The 15,832-nt window shown below is 37.4% G+C and overlaps 1 protein-coding gene across 1 annotated transcript in view; it reads left to right on the forward strand.

Moving 5' to 3' along the window:
- The window catches only part of LOC140227359 (protein HIRA-like), a 34,603-nt gene that overhangs the window by 16,850 nt on the left and 1,921 nt on the right, over nucleotides 1-15,832 (forward strand). The window contains 13 exon segments of the mRNA XM_072307771.1: nucleotides 157-360; nucleotides 1,599-1,687; nucleotides 2,665-2,836; nucleotides 5,759-5,761; nucleotides 8,406-8,467; nucleotides 9,246-9,337; nucleotides 9,368-9,579; nucleotides 10,533-10,689; nucleotides 12,112-12,205; nucleotides 12,887-13,048; nucleotides 13,689-13,747; nucleotides 14,550-14,655; nucleotides 15,415-15,545. Of these exon segments, the coding sequence (XP_072163872.1) occupies nucleotides 157-360; nucleotides 1,599-1,687; nucleotides 2,665-2,836; nucleotides 5,759-5,761; nucleotides 8,406-8,467; nucleotides 9,246-9,337; nucleotides 9,368-9,579; nucleotides 10,533-10,689; nucleotides 12,112-12,205; nucleotides 12,887-13,048; nucleotides 13,689-13,747; nucleotides 14,550-14,655; nucleotides 15,415-15,545 (1,543 nt within the window).

Genomic DNA, 15,832 nt, shown 5'->3' on the forward strand with positions numbered 1-15,832 from the left:
TTTTTCCTTAATTTCTATCATACTTTTGTAACATTGTGAAACGAATCGATTTGCTGTTGAACTGAATCGAAGTGAATTCAGGAGAAATGGAGAAGAATGAAATGCAGAAATTTGAATAGAACTGAATTGTATCTACTTTGCCGTTCTCCTTTCCAGAAAAAAATCCACGAGGGCCTGTACGGCAAGGGGGTGCTGTCGACGAACCTGGCGTCGAACACTATCATCGAGAACCCCGCCATGCTGCAGCTGATTCAACAGCAACAGAAGCAGAAGGAGGAGCAGGCAGCCCAGCAGAAGAAGCTGTGTACACCCACCAAGAGGAACCTTCCTGCTAACAGTGTGGTGGAGGGCCAACCAATTGTGAGTTTGAACTTTGACCCCAGATTGGGTCAAGGGTTACTTGAACTGGGCTCCATTTCATGAAGTCATCACATGAAAGTCTTTGCATAAATCTCAGAATGGCCAAAGTGGCTCAAGTGTAGATATATGAGACTTTCAAATTCACTTCACGAAGTCTTTCATAAGTGTTCTTTTGAGCAAAAAGTGTCTCATAAGGCTGTCATGAAATGGACCCTTGGTGAAAAGGATTGCAAGTTTATTCCATTTATTCATTTTTATTTTCTAACAAAACATATCATGCTAAAAAATTAAAAAATGTACGTATTCTAAGTATGCAAAAATATAGTATAATTACAGTGATATGATAGACTGTAGAGCAAGGATGCATGATTTTTACTTTATAATGTTGAAAATAGAGGGGAAGCTATAAAGCATGGCTTGTAATATGCGTTCACTGAAAGCAATTATTTTTAAAGATACAGAAATTTGTTGGCTGCAGAGAAACGTGTATTAAGTGACAACAAGACATCGGACATCAACAACAAAAACCAAAACACTAACAAAGCCCTAGGCAAGGTCACCTTCTTGCATCATGGAATGGGGGGGGGGGGGGGGCAGGACGGTGTCATGCAGTGTTGTTACTGTGGGATTGAAAAATACATTTCCCAATCTATGTATGCATGCTTGAGACCGAATCATTGATGATCTTGTGAAGAAAAGAGAAGGTATTTCATTACATTGTTCCACATACAAACCCAACTAACTTGTTCATGAAAATCTGTAGTCAAGAGGCCCATGCCAGGATGAGAGTTATTCTGGTCTCTGTGACTGACAAAAGGCAGCTTGAGTGGCTTAAGAAATCAATAGAGTACATGACTCCTCAAGTGAAAGACGCTTGCCCATCACAAATCTCCGATTCCTAGCCATGAGTTGGTCAAGAAAGTTCAAGGTATTGTTTACCTTTAGGAGCAGTGATTTAGAAAATGTTTGAGTTATCACATTTGATGCTTAGTGTGTAGGTCAATTGTATCACAAAACATCTTACCATATAAAAATTTTGCAGTAAAGCCTAAAACATGAGGAAATATCACTATTTTTCTCATTGTTTCATCTGCAAATGGTAAATAATGCCTGTAAGCTAATTCTATCCTAGTCCATGAAATGAATGCAAGTATTGATATTTTATTTTCTTGAGTTTTCTGCAGCAATGTGAAGACAAGAGTCTGAGGTGATTACATAGTTTGTTCTTGTTCCCCCAGGATGTCAAGAGAAAGCAGATAGAGACACGAACGACAGACGGTAGACGGAGGATCACCCCAATCTTCATTGCTCCTCAGGAAGGCCCATTGTGAGTGGTTCGACAATCTGATATCATATGAATAGTTTGATGATAATAGAATTAATGAGAGAAGCACTCTGAAAGCGCAGACCTCTGCCAAGCAGCTAATTTCCATCTATATCTGCAAAAACATAAAAAATCCTTCAAAAAGCCATAAAAATTGATGGATCACTATCAAAATGTAATCATCTGTTCCTTTTGTCATTATCAACTTTTCCTGCAAGTTTCATTCCAATCCTTTCACAACTTTTGAGTTATTTTGCATGCAGACAAACAAGCAAGCACCAATGAAAACATAACCTCCTTCCTTGATGGAGATATTTAATGATACTTTGGTATGTAGTGCACTTCCGATGTGACAGAATTCTCAATGTGCTCTACATCCAAGATAATTCTAGATGTAGGATACAAACTTTGCTTGAACTGTACTGAACTTTGTTGCAGATAGGTTTGGAGCTGTCATATGATATTCATCTAAACATGTCATGTTCTCTTTTAAAAGATAAAGTGTGGTAGGAGAGAGAACGCTCTGTCTGTCACATAATTTTTCTTGACACAAACTGAAGGGTCTTTGCTGTGATTTAATGATGCATGTTATCCTCTGAATTCTGTGCAGCCCTTTGTGTCATGATATGTATTACATTACCCATTGAGGACAAACTAATTCTGCTAAACACACAGTTTCCCATAGACACGTGGCTGAGTGTACTTGAGGCTTGTCTTCAAAGAGACATCAAAATTGTTGATATATGTATCTAGAGAAGACACATTAACTCATGTAACATAGTAGCATCCTGTTGATATGTGTACAGAGTTCCACAGAATGCATAAGCAGCTAAAGGAACAGAAATATACTTTTTAACCTGTTGAATACTAGTCCCTCCCGAGTATACTTGGGCATATTTCTGTTGGAAATGCGTGTTATGGTTAATTTTCATGTGAAGGGGGAGGGGAATTAAAGTGTGATTTTGATATTTTATTTGCAGAGGTCCACCAGCCCCGTTCACGGCCACCACAAACTTGGCATTTACCGAATCAGTGACTGTGGACGAGTCTAGCAGAGCTTTCCAGGAGAGTACCGAGACGTCAACGAAGCCAATTAAACAGGAAGTGGTAGAGAATGGAAAGCCGCAGGAGGAGGCCATGGGAGCAGAGAAGGTATGAATAGATGGATGGATGAATGATGAATGGATAGATGGTTGGGTTGATGGATGGATGGGTGTGTGAAGGATGAAAAGTGTACATACAGTGTACATACAGGAACTTGTAGAGTTAAAAACATCATTTCAAACATTTTATCATCTTCGAAGTTCACGGGATCAAACATTATTGAAATATCTATCGGGGAAATCAAAAGTTACTCTTGGTGACAGGGCATTTTTGTACGCTGCACCAAAATTATGGAATACTCTCCCTTTGTTTGTAAGACAAGCAGTTACAATTAATGAGTTTAAGGCCAGGTTAAAAAGTCATCTCTTGAAGTAATGTATTTTCTGTTTGCATTTCTTGTATGCATGTCATTTTGTAATGCGCAGTAGAGTATATCATTATAGTAGCTTTGTCCTTTATTTTCATTATTATTATTAAAAGATGGATGGATGGATGAATTGGTAGATGGTTGGGATGATGGATTAATATGTGAATGGATGGAAAGATGAATGAAGTATGGATAGATGGATGGATGGTAGAATGGATGGATGAATAGATTGATGGAGGGATGGATGAAAGATCAATGGATAGATGGTTGAGTTGATGGATTGATAAGTGAATGGATAGATGGCTGGATGGATGGATTAATGAATAGATGGATGGCTGGATTGACGAATAGATGGATGGATAAGTGGCAGGATGGATAGATGAACAGATGGACAGATGGATGAATGAAGGATTGGCATGAAAGAGCATTGATTAGATGGAGGGATTATATGTAGGAATGTTTGCTTGATGAATGAATGAAATGGTAGATAACTTGATACATGCAGTGGTGGATCAATAGATGGAAGAATGGCAGGATGGATAAAATGTTTGCTGAATGGATAGATGGAATAATAAACTGATAAATTGATAGATTGATGGGTAGATGGATGAATGATTGGTATGACGGCATACTTGCTAGATGTATGAATGATATCGAAATTGTTAGGAAGGATATTACAGACAGAAATGGAATGAGATACACAGGGCCATGGTAAAGAGCAAGACAGACACAAGCTACACATAAGTAAGGCAAAAATAAGAAACTTAAAGACATGTAAAGGAACAGTCTGCTGTAAGTTCATGAGATTTTTATTGTTAAGTGTTTAACTATAAGCACATATTACATCTAAAAAGAAAACTGAATTTTTAAACAATAATGGAGTAATAACATGCAATGGCAATAGTGAGAGGGAACAAAATGCAAATGAGGTGATCCGACTGAAAAACAAAACTGATGATCAGGAACAATATTCAAGGCGCAACTGTGTCAGATTTTTTGGAGTTCCTGAGGCTGACCAGGGCAACATCGAGAACACAGACGAGACCATTCTTCGCATCGCCAAGGAAGTGATGGGTGTGGACCTCCCCCTATCTGCAATCGACAGGAGCCATCGCATCAGACGCCAGAAGCCCCCAACTGACAGCGCTCCACAGAAGCCAAGAGCGATCATTGTGAAGCTGTCCTCGTACAGGTACCGGCAGATGCTCTTCAGGCACAGGAAGAAGCTCAAGGATGCCAAAGGGAAGCACAAAGGCATCAGCATGTTTGAGGACTTGACAGACTTGAGGAGAGCTCTGCTCTGGGAGGCGTTCTCCAAGATGAAGGCCCCCGATAGCAACATCAAGCATGCCTGGACGATGGATGGTCGGATCTACGTTTCAATGACCACAGAAGCTGGGGGGATGGTGAAAAAGGTGATCCACTCGAAAAGAGACCTTGATCTACTGTAAAGGCACATAGCACTGCTTCAACATTTCATAATTTACAGGTATATATATATATAAATTATTTTCTAACTTGTGCTATTATTTGTTAATATGAAATACACATAAAAGGTTAATATATAAGCAAAAAGAATTTATCTCCAGGGTCCAATATGCCATTTTGATTGTTGTTTATAACTATATTTCTGTATGTTTTGATTGTATGTATCTATAATTTCCTACATTTTTTATTTATTTGTATATGGTGTGTGTGAGTGTGCATGTGTGCATTGAAATGTTTGATGATGACTGACATAGAAAGATATCAGCAATCACTTAGTTCGTGCAATATTGAAAGAATTTCTGAATATTTATCTCCGATTCACAGCGATGACCATGTAATTGAGCCTTCTCATTCCTTTTATACCCCAAATGAATTCAATAATCAAGATATTGTGTCATCAAATATGTTCTCTATTTTTCATTGCAATTGTCGAAGCTTAAACAAAAACTTTGACGGTATGTTAACCTTACTTAATATGTTGAATGTGGAATTTTCAGTGATATGTATTTCTGAAACGTGGCTGAGAAACAATGATTCATTTTTTGATATTGATAATTATGTTTTTATTACAAAAGGAAGAGAAACAAAAAGAGGAGGAGGAGTCGGATTATACATAAATAATATTCTGAATTTTAAACTAAGGCCAGATTTAGATGTAAATACCTTGCACATGGAATCTGTATTTGTTGAGATACAGAATACTGATAGAAATATAATAGTTGGTGTTGTATACCGTCCACCTGATCAATCTGTGCAATTATTTAATGATGTTTTAGAAGAAATTTTGAGAGCTGTAAATAAAGAAAAGAAATTATTTTATCTTCTAGGGGATTATAATTTAAATTTATTTAATGTTTCATTTTCTCAGAATGTAAATAACTTTCTTGATATTTGTATGACAAATAGTGTTTATCCTTTGATCCATAGTCCAACACGCATCACCAGTAATTCAGCTACTTTGATAGATAACATTCTAACAAATGACCTTGAAGATGTCTTCTCAGGTGTCATTGTAGCAGACATTAGTGATCATTTCCCGATTTTTGCAATATCCAATGTATCTTTACGCCAAAATAAGAAGCCTGATATTAAGATGAAACGTGTTATGAATGAAGAAAGTATTGCTCGTTTTATTACTGAGATGCAGAATTCTCGTTGGAATGTTTATGATAATGATGTAAATGTATCTTATGATGCTTTTTTGGAAAAGTTTATGTATATTTCTGATTTGTGTTTTTCAACTACGAGAGTCCTGAAAAAGAAGTTTAGAAATAAGCCATGGTTTGATAAATCGTTAAGAAAATTATGTAATAAGAAATATTGTTTGTATAAGAGATGTAAGAAAAAATATAGTAAAGATATGTATGATAAGTATAAGATATTGAGAAATAAAGTGACACAGAAAATTAAAGAAGCTAAAAGATTGTATTTTGCAAAGAAATTTGAAGGTGCTGCAGGAAATATGAAGATAACTTGGAATATCATACATGGGATACTAGGCTCTGGGTCTAAGAAAACTTTACCAACCTCAATCAAGTGCAATAACAGTATTGTCACTGAAGAGCATGCAATAAGTAACATTTTTAATGATTTTTTTATTAATATTGGTCCAAGTTTAGCCGCAAAATGTCGAGGCACTGGTGATTTTTTGCGGTATGTGAACAAAAACCAATCTACTCTTTTCTTTTTGCCATGTACCCCGAAAGAAGTTATTGACATTGTTTCTAAATTTAAGAATAATAAGAGTCCTGGTTTTGATAATGTTAATGTTATGATATTGAAAAAAGTTATTCATATTTTATGTTATCCACTGAGTTCAATTATTAATTTATCTTTTACTTCGGGCATTGTTCCAGATCAAATGAAAATTGCTAAGGTCATTCCAATTTATAAGGGAGGGTCAAAAGAAGAAGTTAGTAATTATCGCCCTATATCTATTCTTCCTCTTTTCTCAAAGATATTAGAAAAATGTGTGTATAATCGTTTATCTGTTTTTTTTGGAAAAGTGCAATATAATTAGTAATAAGCAATTTGGCTTCCGAGCTGGACATTCTACATCTTCTGCCATTGTTGAATTTATACACAAGGTCGCTGACGCTTTTGATGATAAAGAAATAATGATTGGTCTTTTTTTAGATTTGAGTAAAGCCTTTGATTCATTAAACCATTCAATTTTATTGCAAAAGCTTAATTTGTATGGTGTAAGAGGAGTAAACCTACAATGGTTTGATAGCTATTTAAGTGGAAGAAAGCAATATGTTGTGTATGGTGATATTGAATCTGATATGATGACAATAAGATGTGGTGTGCCACAAGGATCTATCCTTGGTCCTTTGCTTTTTTTGTTATATATAAATGATATGTGCAATGTTTCAGATTCTTTGCAATTGATAATGTTTGCGGACGACACCAGTATGTTCATGAAGGGTAGAGATCCAGTTGTACTTCAAAATGATTTTAATAAAGAATTTCTGAAATTTTTTGATTGGTTAGACTGTAATAAACTTGTTCTTAATGCAAAGAAAACAAATTATATGGTATTCACGAAAAGACAGATAGATATCAACGATATTAAGATTGTAGTTAAAGATTTGAATTTTGACCAAGTTTGTTCGATCAAATTCCTTGGTGTGACAATTGATAACAAACTTAATTGGAACGAACATACTGGTGTCGTCTGCAATAGATTGTCAAAAAATGTAGGGATATTTTATAAATTGCGATTTCTGTCAAGAAAGGTGTTGCTTCTTCTTTATAATACTCTCGTATTACCTCATCTAAACTACTGTGCAATAGCTTGGGCAAACTCAGGTGTGACCAATGCCAGGAGATTGTTTTTATTGCAGAAAAAGCTGGTCCGTATTATTCATCACTGTGATTTTCTTGCCCATACATCGCCTATATTTTTTAATCTGAAGATCTTAAAATCTAATGATATATATTATTATCAAAGTGCAATTTTTATGTACTTATGCTTTAGGAAGATGCTTCCAAAATGTTTGATGAACTATTTTCAAATGAGTGATAATAGAAGATATGATATGAGAATCAAAGATAGATTTACATTGCCTTATGCCAGAACTATGCCATCATATAATTCTATATTTTTTAATGGACCCAAAATTTGGAATGCTATTCCGGTCGAAATAAGACAGAGTTCATCGCTGAATGTGTTTAAGAGAAAATTAAGATTGCATGTTTTAAATCAGTATGCCGAAATGGTGTGATAAACTTTCTTCTTGTAAAATATGTCAGTGTGTGTATGTGTGTGTGCGCGTATGTATGTGTGTATTAACTCATAAAGAAATGTTTTCATTCAATACTTTAATATCTTATGAATGAAATAGTATGGGGACAGGACTTTTATATAAGGCATAGCCTTTCTGTCTGTCTCCGAACACTTTCAAATGTACATGTATTGTATTTTCGTACTGATGCTTATTGTGATCATTCTTTTCTTGTTTTTATGGTGTTGTCAATTTTCTGTATTCTCTTGTTTGTTTGTTTTTTACTGAAAGTGTTGAATAAATCTGAATCTGAATCTGAATTTGGAGAGGCATGCTGTAGACAGGAACAAAAATAATGTATCCAAAAATCTTGCTGAAACCGGACAACTTGATATATTTCTTAATCAGTTTTTGCAAGTGTTGAATGGAGAGAAGATATTAACAGTCTGCATCGTACATATACAGGATGTACCATATGTAAAATGATTAAATGATTTGTTTTGTTTTGTTCTGTGGCGTTTGTTTTGACCATCAGGCCACATCAGCGCTGGACTCCAGGTTCACGGAGAGGGCCAAGGTGGTCACTCAGCCCACTAGGTAGGAATTCACACAAGATGGCATAATTTGAGAAATTTGGCTCGTTGTAATCCCATGGTACTCAAATTTAGAATACTGACATTTTGGGCTAGATAAATCCCCCTCCCTTTCATGACTTTAGTTAGTGTCCATGACCAGTCCATGTTGGAATAATGATGTATTGCTACCATAAGAAATAACGTCTGATATTTTTGCTCCTAAGGAATATCCAAAATTGTGACATTTATTCCTTTGCAATATAGGCCTATGCACTGGATAGTAGTGATAATGTAGTATGCTTGTTCTTTCTTCATTACTCAATCTTGAAGGGTTCATGTTCATATTGATTCTTTTCTGTTGGAATGCCACATTCCAATAACATGGTGAGGTGTCATATGTACTTGTTCCCACACTGAGCATACAGTCACTTTCTATGGCTATTTCTTTTGACAGGTTGTGAATTATATGCTTGACTGATTCCATTGTTTGGGTATTCCCCTAACGTTCCAATTTCCTTTGTCCGCCTGTTAGGAAAGCTTTTGCTTGAATCAACTACTATCATTTATCTTTTGTCTCTGAGTAAACGTGGCAGTGGTGGGTTGGGATCATGGCCCTGGATGCAACTCGGTGATGACAGTATTAAGGGGTTAGAGTTGTCTACATTTTTAAATGCTAATACGTTACCAATGATTGACGGGATTGAAGTTGACTAGGAAGAAGCAGTTTGTGTCATGAAGTGACTTCACCAACCAGAGCAAGACTTGACATTTCTCCATCCTAATTTGCTGCAATCCTGCAGGACTGAAACCGCAACATCTTTCCAGAAGGAGACTCTTTCTGTGACGCCTGTTACCGTCCACATTCCACGCCGCAAGGAACCAGAGCCGATGCGTAGTAGCGCCACAGCCACTGCAGCCGCAGCCGCTGCTGCTGCTGCGGCGGCGGCGGCGACGCCCCTCGCTGCACCAGCGGTCACCCCAGCACCCACTGCCACCGCTGGCTCGGCCCCACCCGTGGTGAAGAGGGCCAGAGGAAGGCCCCCTGGGTCTGGCAGGGCAGCGGCAGCGGCTGCGGCTGCCTCGGCTGCTGCTGCTGCTGCTGCCGCTGCTCGGGCCACTCCCGCTGGAGTGCCTGTGAGTATGGCCTAGAAATGCGTGGGGCTCTCACCCAAAAGACATTGACCCTTTTTCCCTTTTATTTTCTCCATCAAATATTACTTTATCAATACAGTTAACAAAAAGACATTTCGGGGTGTATCAGGGCAATTACCCAGAGTAAAGATTAGGGTATGGGTTAGATTTAGGGTTAGAGTTTGGGTTAGGGTTAGGACTAGGTTCAGGATCAGGATAAGGGTTATGGTCAGGGCAAGGGTCTGGGATAATTGTCAAGGGGGTAATTGCCCTAGAACCATTTCAGGGAAACGTTTGAGTTATTCTCGGTGCAGGAAAAAGTGCATTCCATTGTGTATCGTTCATTATACATTGTACTAGTACTTTGGCAATGATTGGCACACGACGTAACTTACAGAATCTTGATTTGGAATGTTTTTTGGGGGGTGCATATCCCAAGTAATCCCAAGAAAACTAGTGGGAAAATTATAATTAAACGTATGACACATATTTTTTTTTATTTAGATATACATTTTTTTTTATTTTTTTTATTTTTTTATTTTTTTTTTTTTTTGGGGGGGGGGGCATAAGTGATAATCAAGGTACTATGACTCACCATATGTCATCGGGCATTTGCACTGCATAGTTCATCTTAAGAATGGCTTGTCTCTAGATAGCCATTAACATCTAAATAATGCTTCTGCCATGGTTCAATCTTTCAGATGTTTTACATTTCATAGAGAGAGGTGATAATGATTCTTATATTCACTGAGAGTCATTCATTTCACATAAATTGTGACACATGTCTCACAGTTTGCACATAAGTGAAAATGAAGACATAGTGTATTATCTAACTAATCACAGTTAGTTTTCAGTCTAGGTAATGGAAAGGTAAATTATTGTAGAATATTTTGTGCAAAGAATGTAATTCGTAGTCACTTGACAACTTCTTTTGCTATTATCTTTTCCCCGTCAAGGGTTTGGCGGACAGAGACCCGGCCAGGTTTGGGAGGCGAAGTCTTCAGCTGCCCGCCCCTTCGGTCAGCAAGCTACTGAGCACCCAGATGATGGGCAAGCAGGCCGGAGGGGAGGGGCGGGTCATGGTGGAAGTGGACAATGAGGTCAATGCCGGCAGTGAGTTTGGAGTCCGATGTTGACTTTTCACATATTATCTGCTTGTCTACTTGTCTACTTGTCTTTGTATTGTCTATCTAATCATGTCTTTTCTTTTAGTTGTCAATATTTGCTTGTCATCACTAGGATGACAAGACCTTGTATCTAAAATTTTGGTAAGATTCGCTTGCTTGGCTTAATTGTTAAATAATCAGTTAATTGATGTCCTGTCCAAATCCTAGCTGTCTTACCCTAAGAAAATTGAAGCCACCATGGCATGTTGAGGGAGAAATGATCCCATTTGTTATAGTGCTTTGGCTGCCATTGTTTTTGGTCTTCTTAACTTTTGACATTATGAGATACGAGGTTTTGTCTCCCCAACAGTGATATGCATCTATGGTTGTCTTCCATTTTATTCTGTTTGCTCTTTTGTTCATTTGTCCTCGCCATGTCTCTTTCCCTTTAACCACATTTTGCCATATTCTTTTTTGTGCTTATTTTTGTTTGTCTTTGTACTGTGGTTGGTGGGGGGAGGAGGGAGGTCGCCCTATTTCACAGTGGCATGTCCATTCTGATTGTGTCAGTTGTAAACCTTAAAGTTTAGGTTTGTTGCCTCAAAGGTCAAAAGTTAGTAAAAGTCAACCTAATCGATTGGATGGGATATTATGAGCCAAGTGGAGAACAGCTCAGCAAACACAGAGCAATCAGACAGGAGATCAAAATTAATGAAACGTAAAACACAAGTTGGTGGGGAAGGGGGAGTAAATGTATGAAGAGTGTCATTATGAGTTTCCTTTTTTCTTACTTTTATTAATTCCATTGTATATGAAGATAGTTTCCCCCTTATTCTTTGCCAGCCCTAAAGGCATTTTTGAAACCATAAATATGAAACAAAAGAATATTTAACGATGACATTATTTTGACATGACATATCAAAGTTCTTATATGTCACATTTCTTGTAGTTCCTGTCTTCTAAGTACAGGTATTGTGTATGTTGGAGACCGTGAGTGGGTGTATTTTAACATTTCCAATGTTAAAGGGATAGTATAGTATTGGTGGAGATGAGATTTAGACTTTTTATGAGATAAAAAAAAAAAAACACTTATGAAATAGTGCAGAGCATACTGTTCTAAAAGGAATTCAAAGTTTATTTGATGAAAATCGGTTTTGGAATGGCCGAGACATAAAAAAAAAGAAAAACAAAAAGTAAAACAAAGCGATCATAAAAATCGCTCTGTTCTGGATATCTCAGTCATTTCAAAACGAATTTTCATCAAATAAACATAGGATACCTCTTGGAACTACATGCTCTTTCACATTTCAAGAGAGGTTTCTCATTATCTCACCCAGAAAAAAGAAGAAAAAAAAAAGAAACCTGAAGTTAGGTCTGAACCAAAACTGTACAATCCCTTTAACTTTAGTCTCTATCTGTTTGTTTCAAGGAGTCTCCGTACAGAAGCTGCGCTGTATGAGAGGCAGTCAGACCCTGTGGGAAACAATCCTGTCCAGTAAAGGACTCTCGGTGGCAGCAAACAAGTAAGGAGAAGCAGAAAACATACTCTTTGATGGGCAGAGTTTGACCAATTTTGTATTAGTTGCTCACTTTTCATTTTGTGTGGAAAAGAGAGATGTCATAACCATGTCGCTCTATCTTGAAAACATACGCACACATATCGCACGTGCATACACACTCATTTGCCCATGAATTGTGAGCAAGCACATAAGACTAGTTATTATGCCAGGCTTAATTATGACTGCTCGTCAAATGCAGGGCAGAAATACATCAGGTTAGATGCACGTCATTCATCAACAACAACAAAAAACAAAAGAAAGAAACTCTGGTGTAGCATTCATTAAATGTTCTTAGAAGAATCGGATAAACCTTTGTTTTAATGAAGATATTTACCTAGACTGCAAATTAATGATGTCATCTTTTGATGTCAAATTTGTTTCGGAATACAAAATGTAATTGGATTTTATTACTCGGTGCGATTTCAGTACGGTTCTGTAGGTAAATCATAATACTATTGTTGTGTGGTTTGTTCCCCCCCCTTCTTGCTAACCTTACTCTGTGAACAGAGGTAACATAATGTTGTTTTGTTTTGTTTTTGTTTTCATGCTGGGAGACAACATATCATTCAAGACTGCTTTTGTGACTGACTTTTTTTTTCCCATGACCAGTAGTATTAACTCTCTGTGACTCTATTTGTCATATAGCAATATGATCTGTGTAAACTTTGAGGACAAGACTCTTGGGGTTTTCTCGCCGAGCGGGAGACGTCTGCTGCCCTCATTAGTCCTCCCATCCGTAGGAAGCAGCATAAAGGTCAGAGGTTACCACATCATGGCCATCACAACGTGCGGAAACTTGTTTGTTTGGTGAGTCGCTGGCAATTCTGATTATTGTGGTAGAGATATACCTTATTCTTGTGACACACTCCATGAAGGGTTGACTAAATAATCTTCATGTGAGTTAGACATAAAATAAAGCTTTTCAGATGTCTTATATGAATTTTACAAAGACATTGAATATGGGCAATGGAACTGTGTAATCACTGTTATCTTTTCATTTGCCTATTCAAAAGAAATATACGAAACTATTCACAAAGTCGGTCTAGATGACAACTGTTTTCTTTTTTGGTTTAAAAAAAAAAAAAAAAAAAAAAAGATAGCAAGAAATGAGGTTGAATGCTAAATATGTTAATACTGCAAGTGTGAAATAACTATGAAAGATTCACTCCAAGCCTGTTCAATAGTTCAGCCTTGAAATTAGGCCTGTATTGTGCAAACATTTTGTGATAGGCTCAAACATCATTGACTCATAATTTTTTCATCCTTCAAAACGGATAGATCAAGCATGCAATTTCTTGTACACTGAAAGAACACAAACGCCAGGTGTGCCGTGAATTTACTGAAATCCTACCAAACACTCAAACTGTAAATGACAATTTTTACAGATAGGGAAAGAAGCTGACATGATGATGAACTGTGTTTGATGATGTTTGTTTGATTGTTGCAGGGATGTTAGGAAACAGCAGGCTGTGGTTAATAAGATCTCTCTGGAAACCATCATCACAGGTAAGGCAGAGTGTGTCAGTGTTTGGTGTTGGCTTCTGTGTTTATGTCATTGATATGTCAGTGTTTGTGCCCATGTCTTTCTCTGTACCCATGTCTGTTCCTATGTTAGTGTCTGTGTCTGTCTGACTGTATTTGTGTCAGTAATTGTATCTGTGTATGTGTCTATGTCTCTACATGTATGTCTATGTCTCTACATGTATGTCAGTGTTTGCTCCTGTGTCTGTGTCAGTGTCTATGTCTGTACCCATGTCTCTATAGTGGTTGTATCTGTGTTTATATCTATGTCTATGTCTGTGTCTGTATCTGTGTCTGTGTCTGTGTGTGTGTCAGTGTCTGTATCTGTGTCAGTGTCTGTATCTACAATAATTATGTCTGTGTCAGTGTCTGTATCTACAATGGGTATATCTGTGTCAGTGTCTGTGTTTGTGTCGGTGGTTGTATCTGTCTTTGTGTGTGTCTATGTCAATGTCAGTGTCTGTGTCTGTGTCTGTGTTAGTGTCAGTATTGATGTTGATGTCTGTGCTTGTGTGTGTGTGACCTTTGTCTTTGTTTGAGTGTACTTTGTGTATATGAGATTTTACCTGTGCCCTTGTTTGTGTCTTTATGTCTTCACTAGAGGGCTGTTTTATCATGTGTTTACATCAGTTTCAGCTAGTGTGTGCCTTTGATAGTCAATGTGCTACACTTTAATCTTATGCAAAGTTTGTGATTGATTTGTGGAACATGGTGAAATTTGGTTGTATTTTGATATGAACACTATAACATGATATCTTTGTTGGTTTATTTCCTTGTGTGTTGACAGAACCCAGTATTTCTATCTCAAAGTCCCTCCTGACTGACCAAGGAGTGCCGGTCATCGGTCTGTCCAATGGCCGTTCCTACATGTACTGTAGCCCCATGTGTTGTTGGTAAGTCTTCAGCCAGACTATGAGGTTCAAATCCACAAAGGTAATGTAAATCAAATCCATGGTTTATGTTTGGTCTATGGACTAAATCAAGCACAAATAGGCATACCTTGTATGTGGTTGTATCAACATGCTGTCATTATTGGATATTTGTTGGCGTACATGATGATATGTCATGTACATTTACACAGTCAAAATTTGCATAATCCATGGACTTAATGTAAACTACCTTTGTGTATTTGAACCTTGAGTGCTCTGGGACAGATTACGATACTTCAGTGCTTTGTAAGTTGATATGATTTAAAGTTTTTGTTCCCACATGAGCTAGAAGGAACTACTGTTACAACATTTTCAAATTTAAGTCCAGTTTTTGGAATAGGATACATCATGGGAGATCTGTTGAACTTATAAATCCTTCGTCTGTATCCACAGCTGAAAAATGAATGACTGAGACATCAAAGGCCGGTTCCATAATATATGAAGACCAACTGATACTATTAGAAAAGATAATCTGTCACAGAGAAAATTGGTATGAGTAAGGACTACAGTAAAATAAAGGTTAGTCATAGGAGTTTTGTTGTTGTTTCAAATCTCTAAAAATGGCTTTGTTAGTCATGTGACAGTCTATTTGCCATATGCTCTTCATTTCCTTTTAGGTTAATCATTTTGATCAGTCACATGAAACTTTTATTAAGGCTTTTTCCATAGTGATCTCAACATCGCTCTAAATGTTATACATCCTGTGCGTCCATTTTCTTCCAGGTTACTTATCGATCAGAAGGAAGACTTGCTGCGGCTGACCTCCGACCACCAGCCCTGCCAGCCAGCCCAGACGGGCACACACTCCGGAGGTCCCCTGGCCCACATCCAGGGTACACAGCAGAGGTGAGAGAGTGTGCCCAGAGTGGTTGGAATTCATTGAGCGTCCTTTGCATGCTCTGCTTGCTGGCTGCATGGAAGCAAGTTGCAATTTGTACACAGAGTGGTTGGAATACTTGAACCATGATTCCCCCCCCCCCAAAAAAAAAAAAAGGTGGTGACAATGACGTTGATGTTGATAATAATAGTACTAATAACAATGATGGTACAGATGATATAAAGTCATGGTAATAACGATAGTGATATGTTGAAATACAATTGTCATCAGCATAACTTCATAGCACAAATTTGTTGACTCCTG

The sequence above is a fragment of the Diadema setosum genome, chromosome 4, assembly GCF_964275005.1.
Source record: "Diadema setosum chromosome 4, eeDiaSeto1, whole genome shotgun sequence".
Classification (NCBI taxonomy): Eukaryota; Metazoa; Echinodermata; class Echinoidea; order Diadematoida; family Diadematidae; genus Diadema; species Diadema setosum.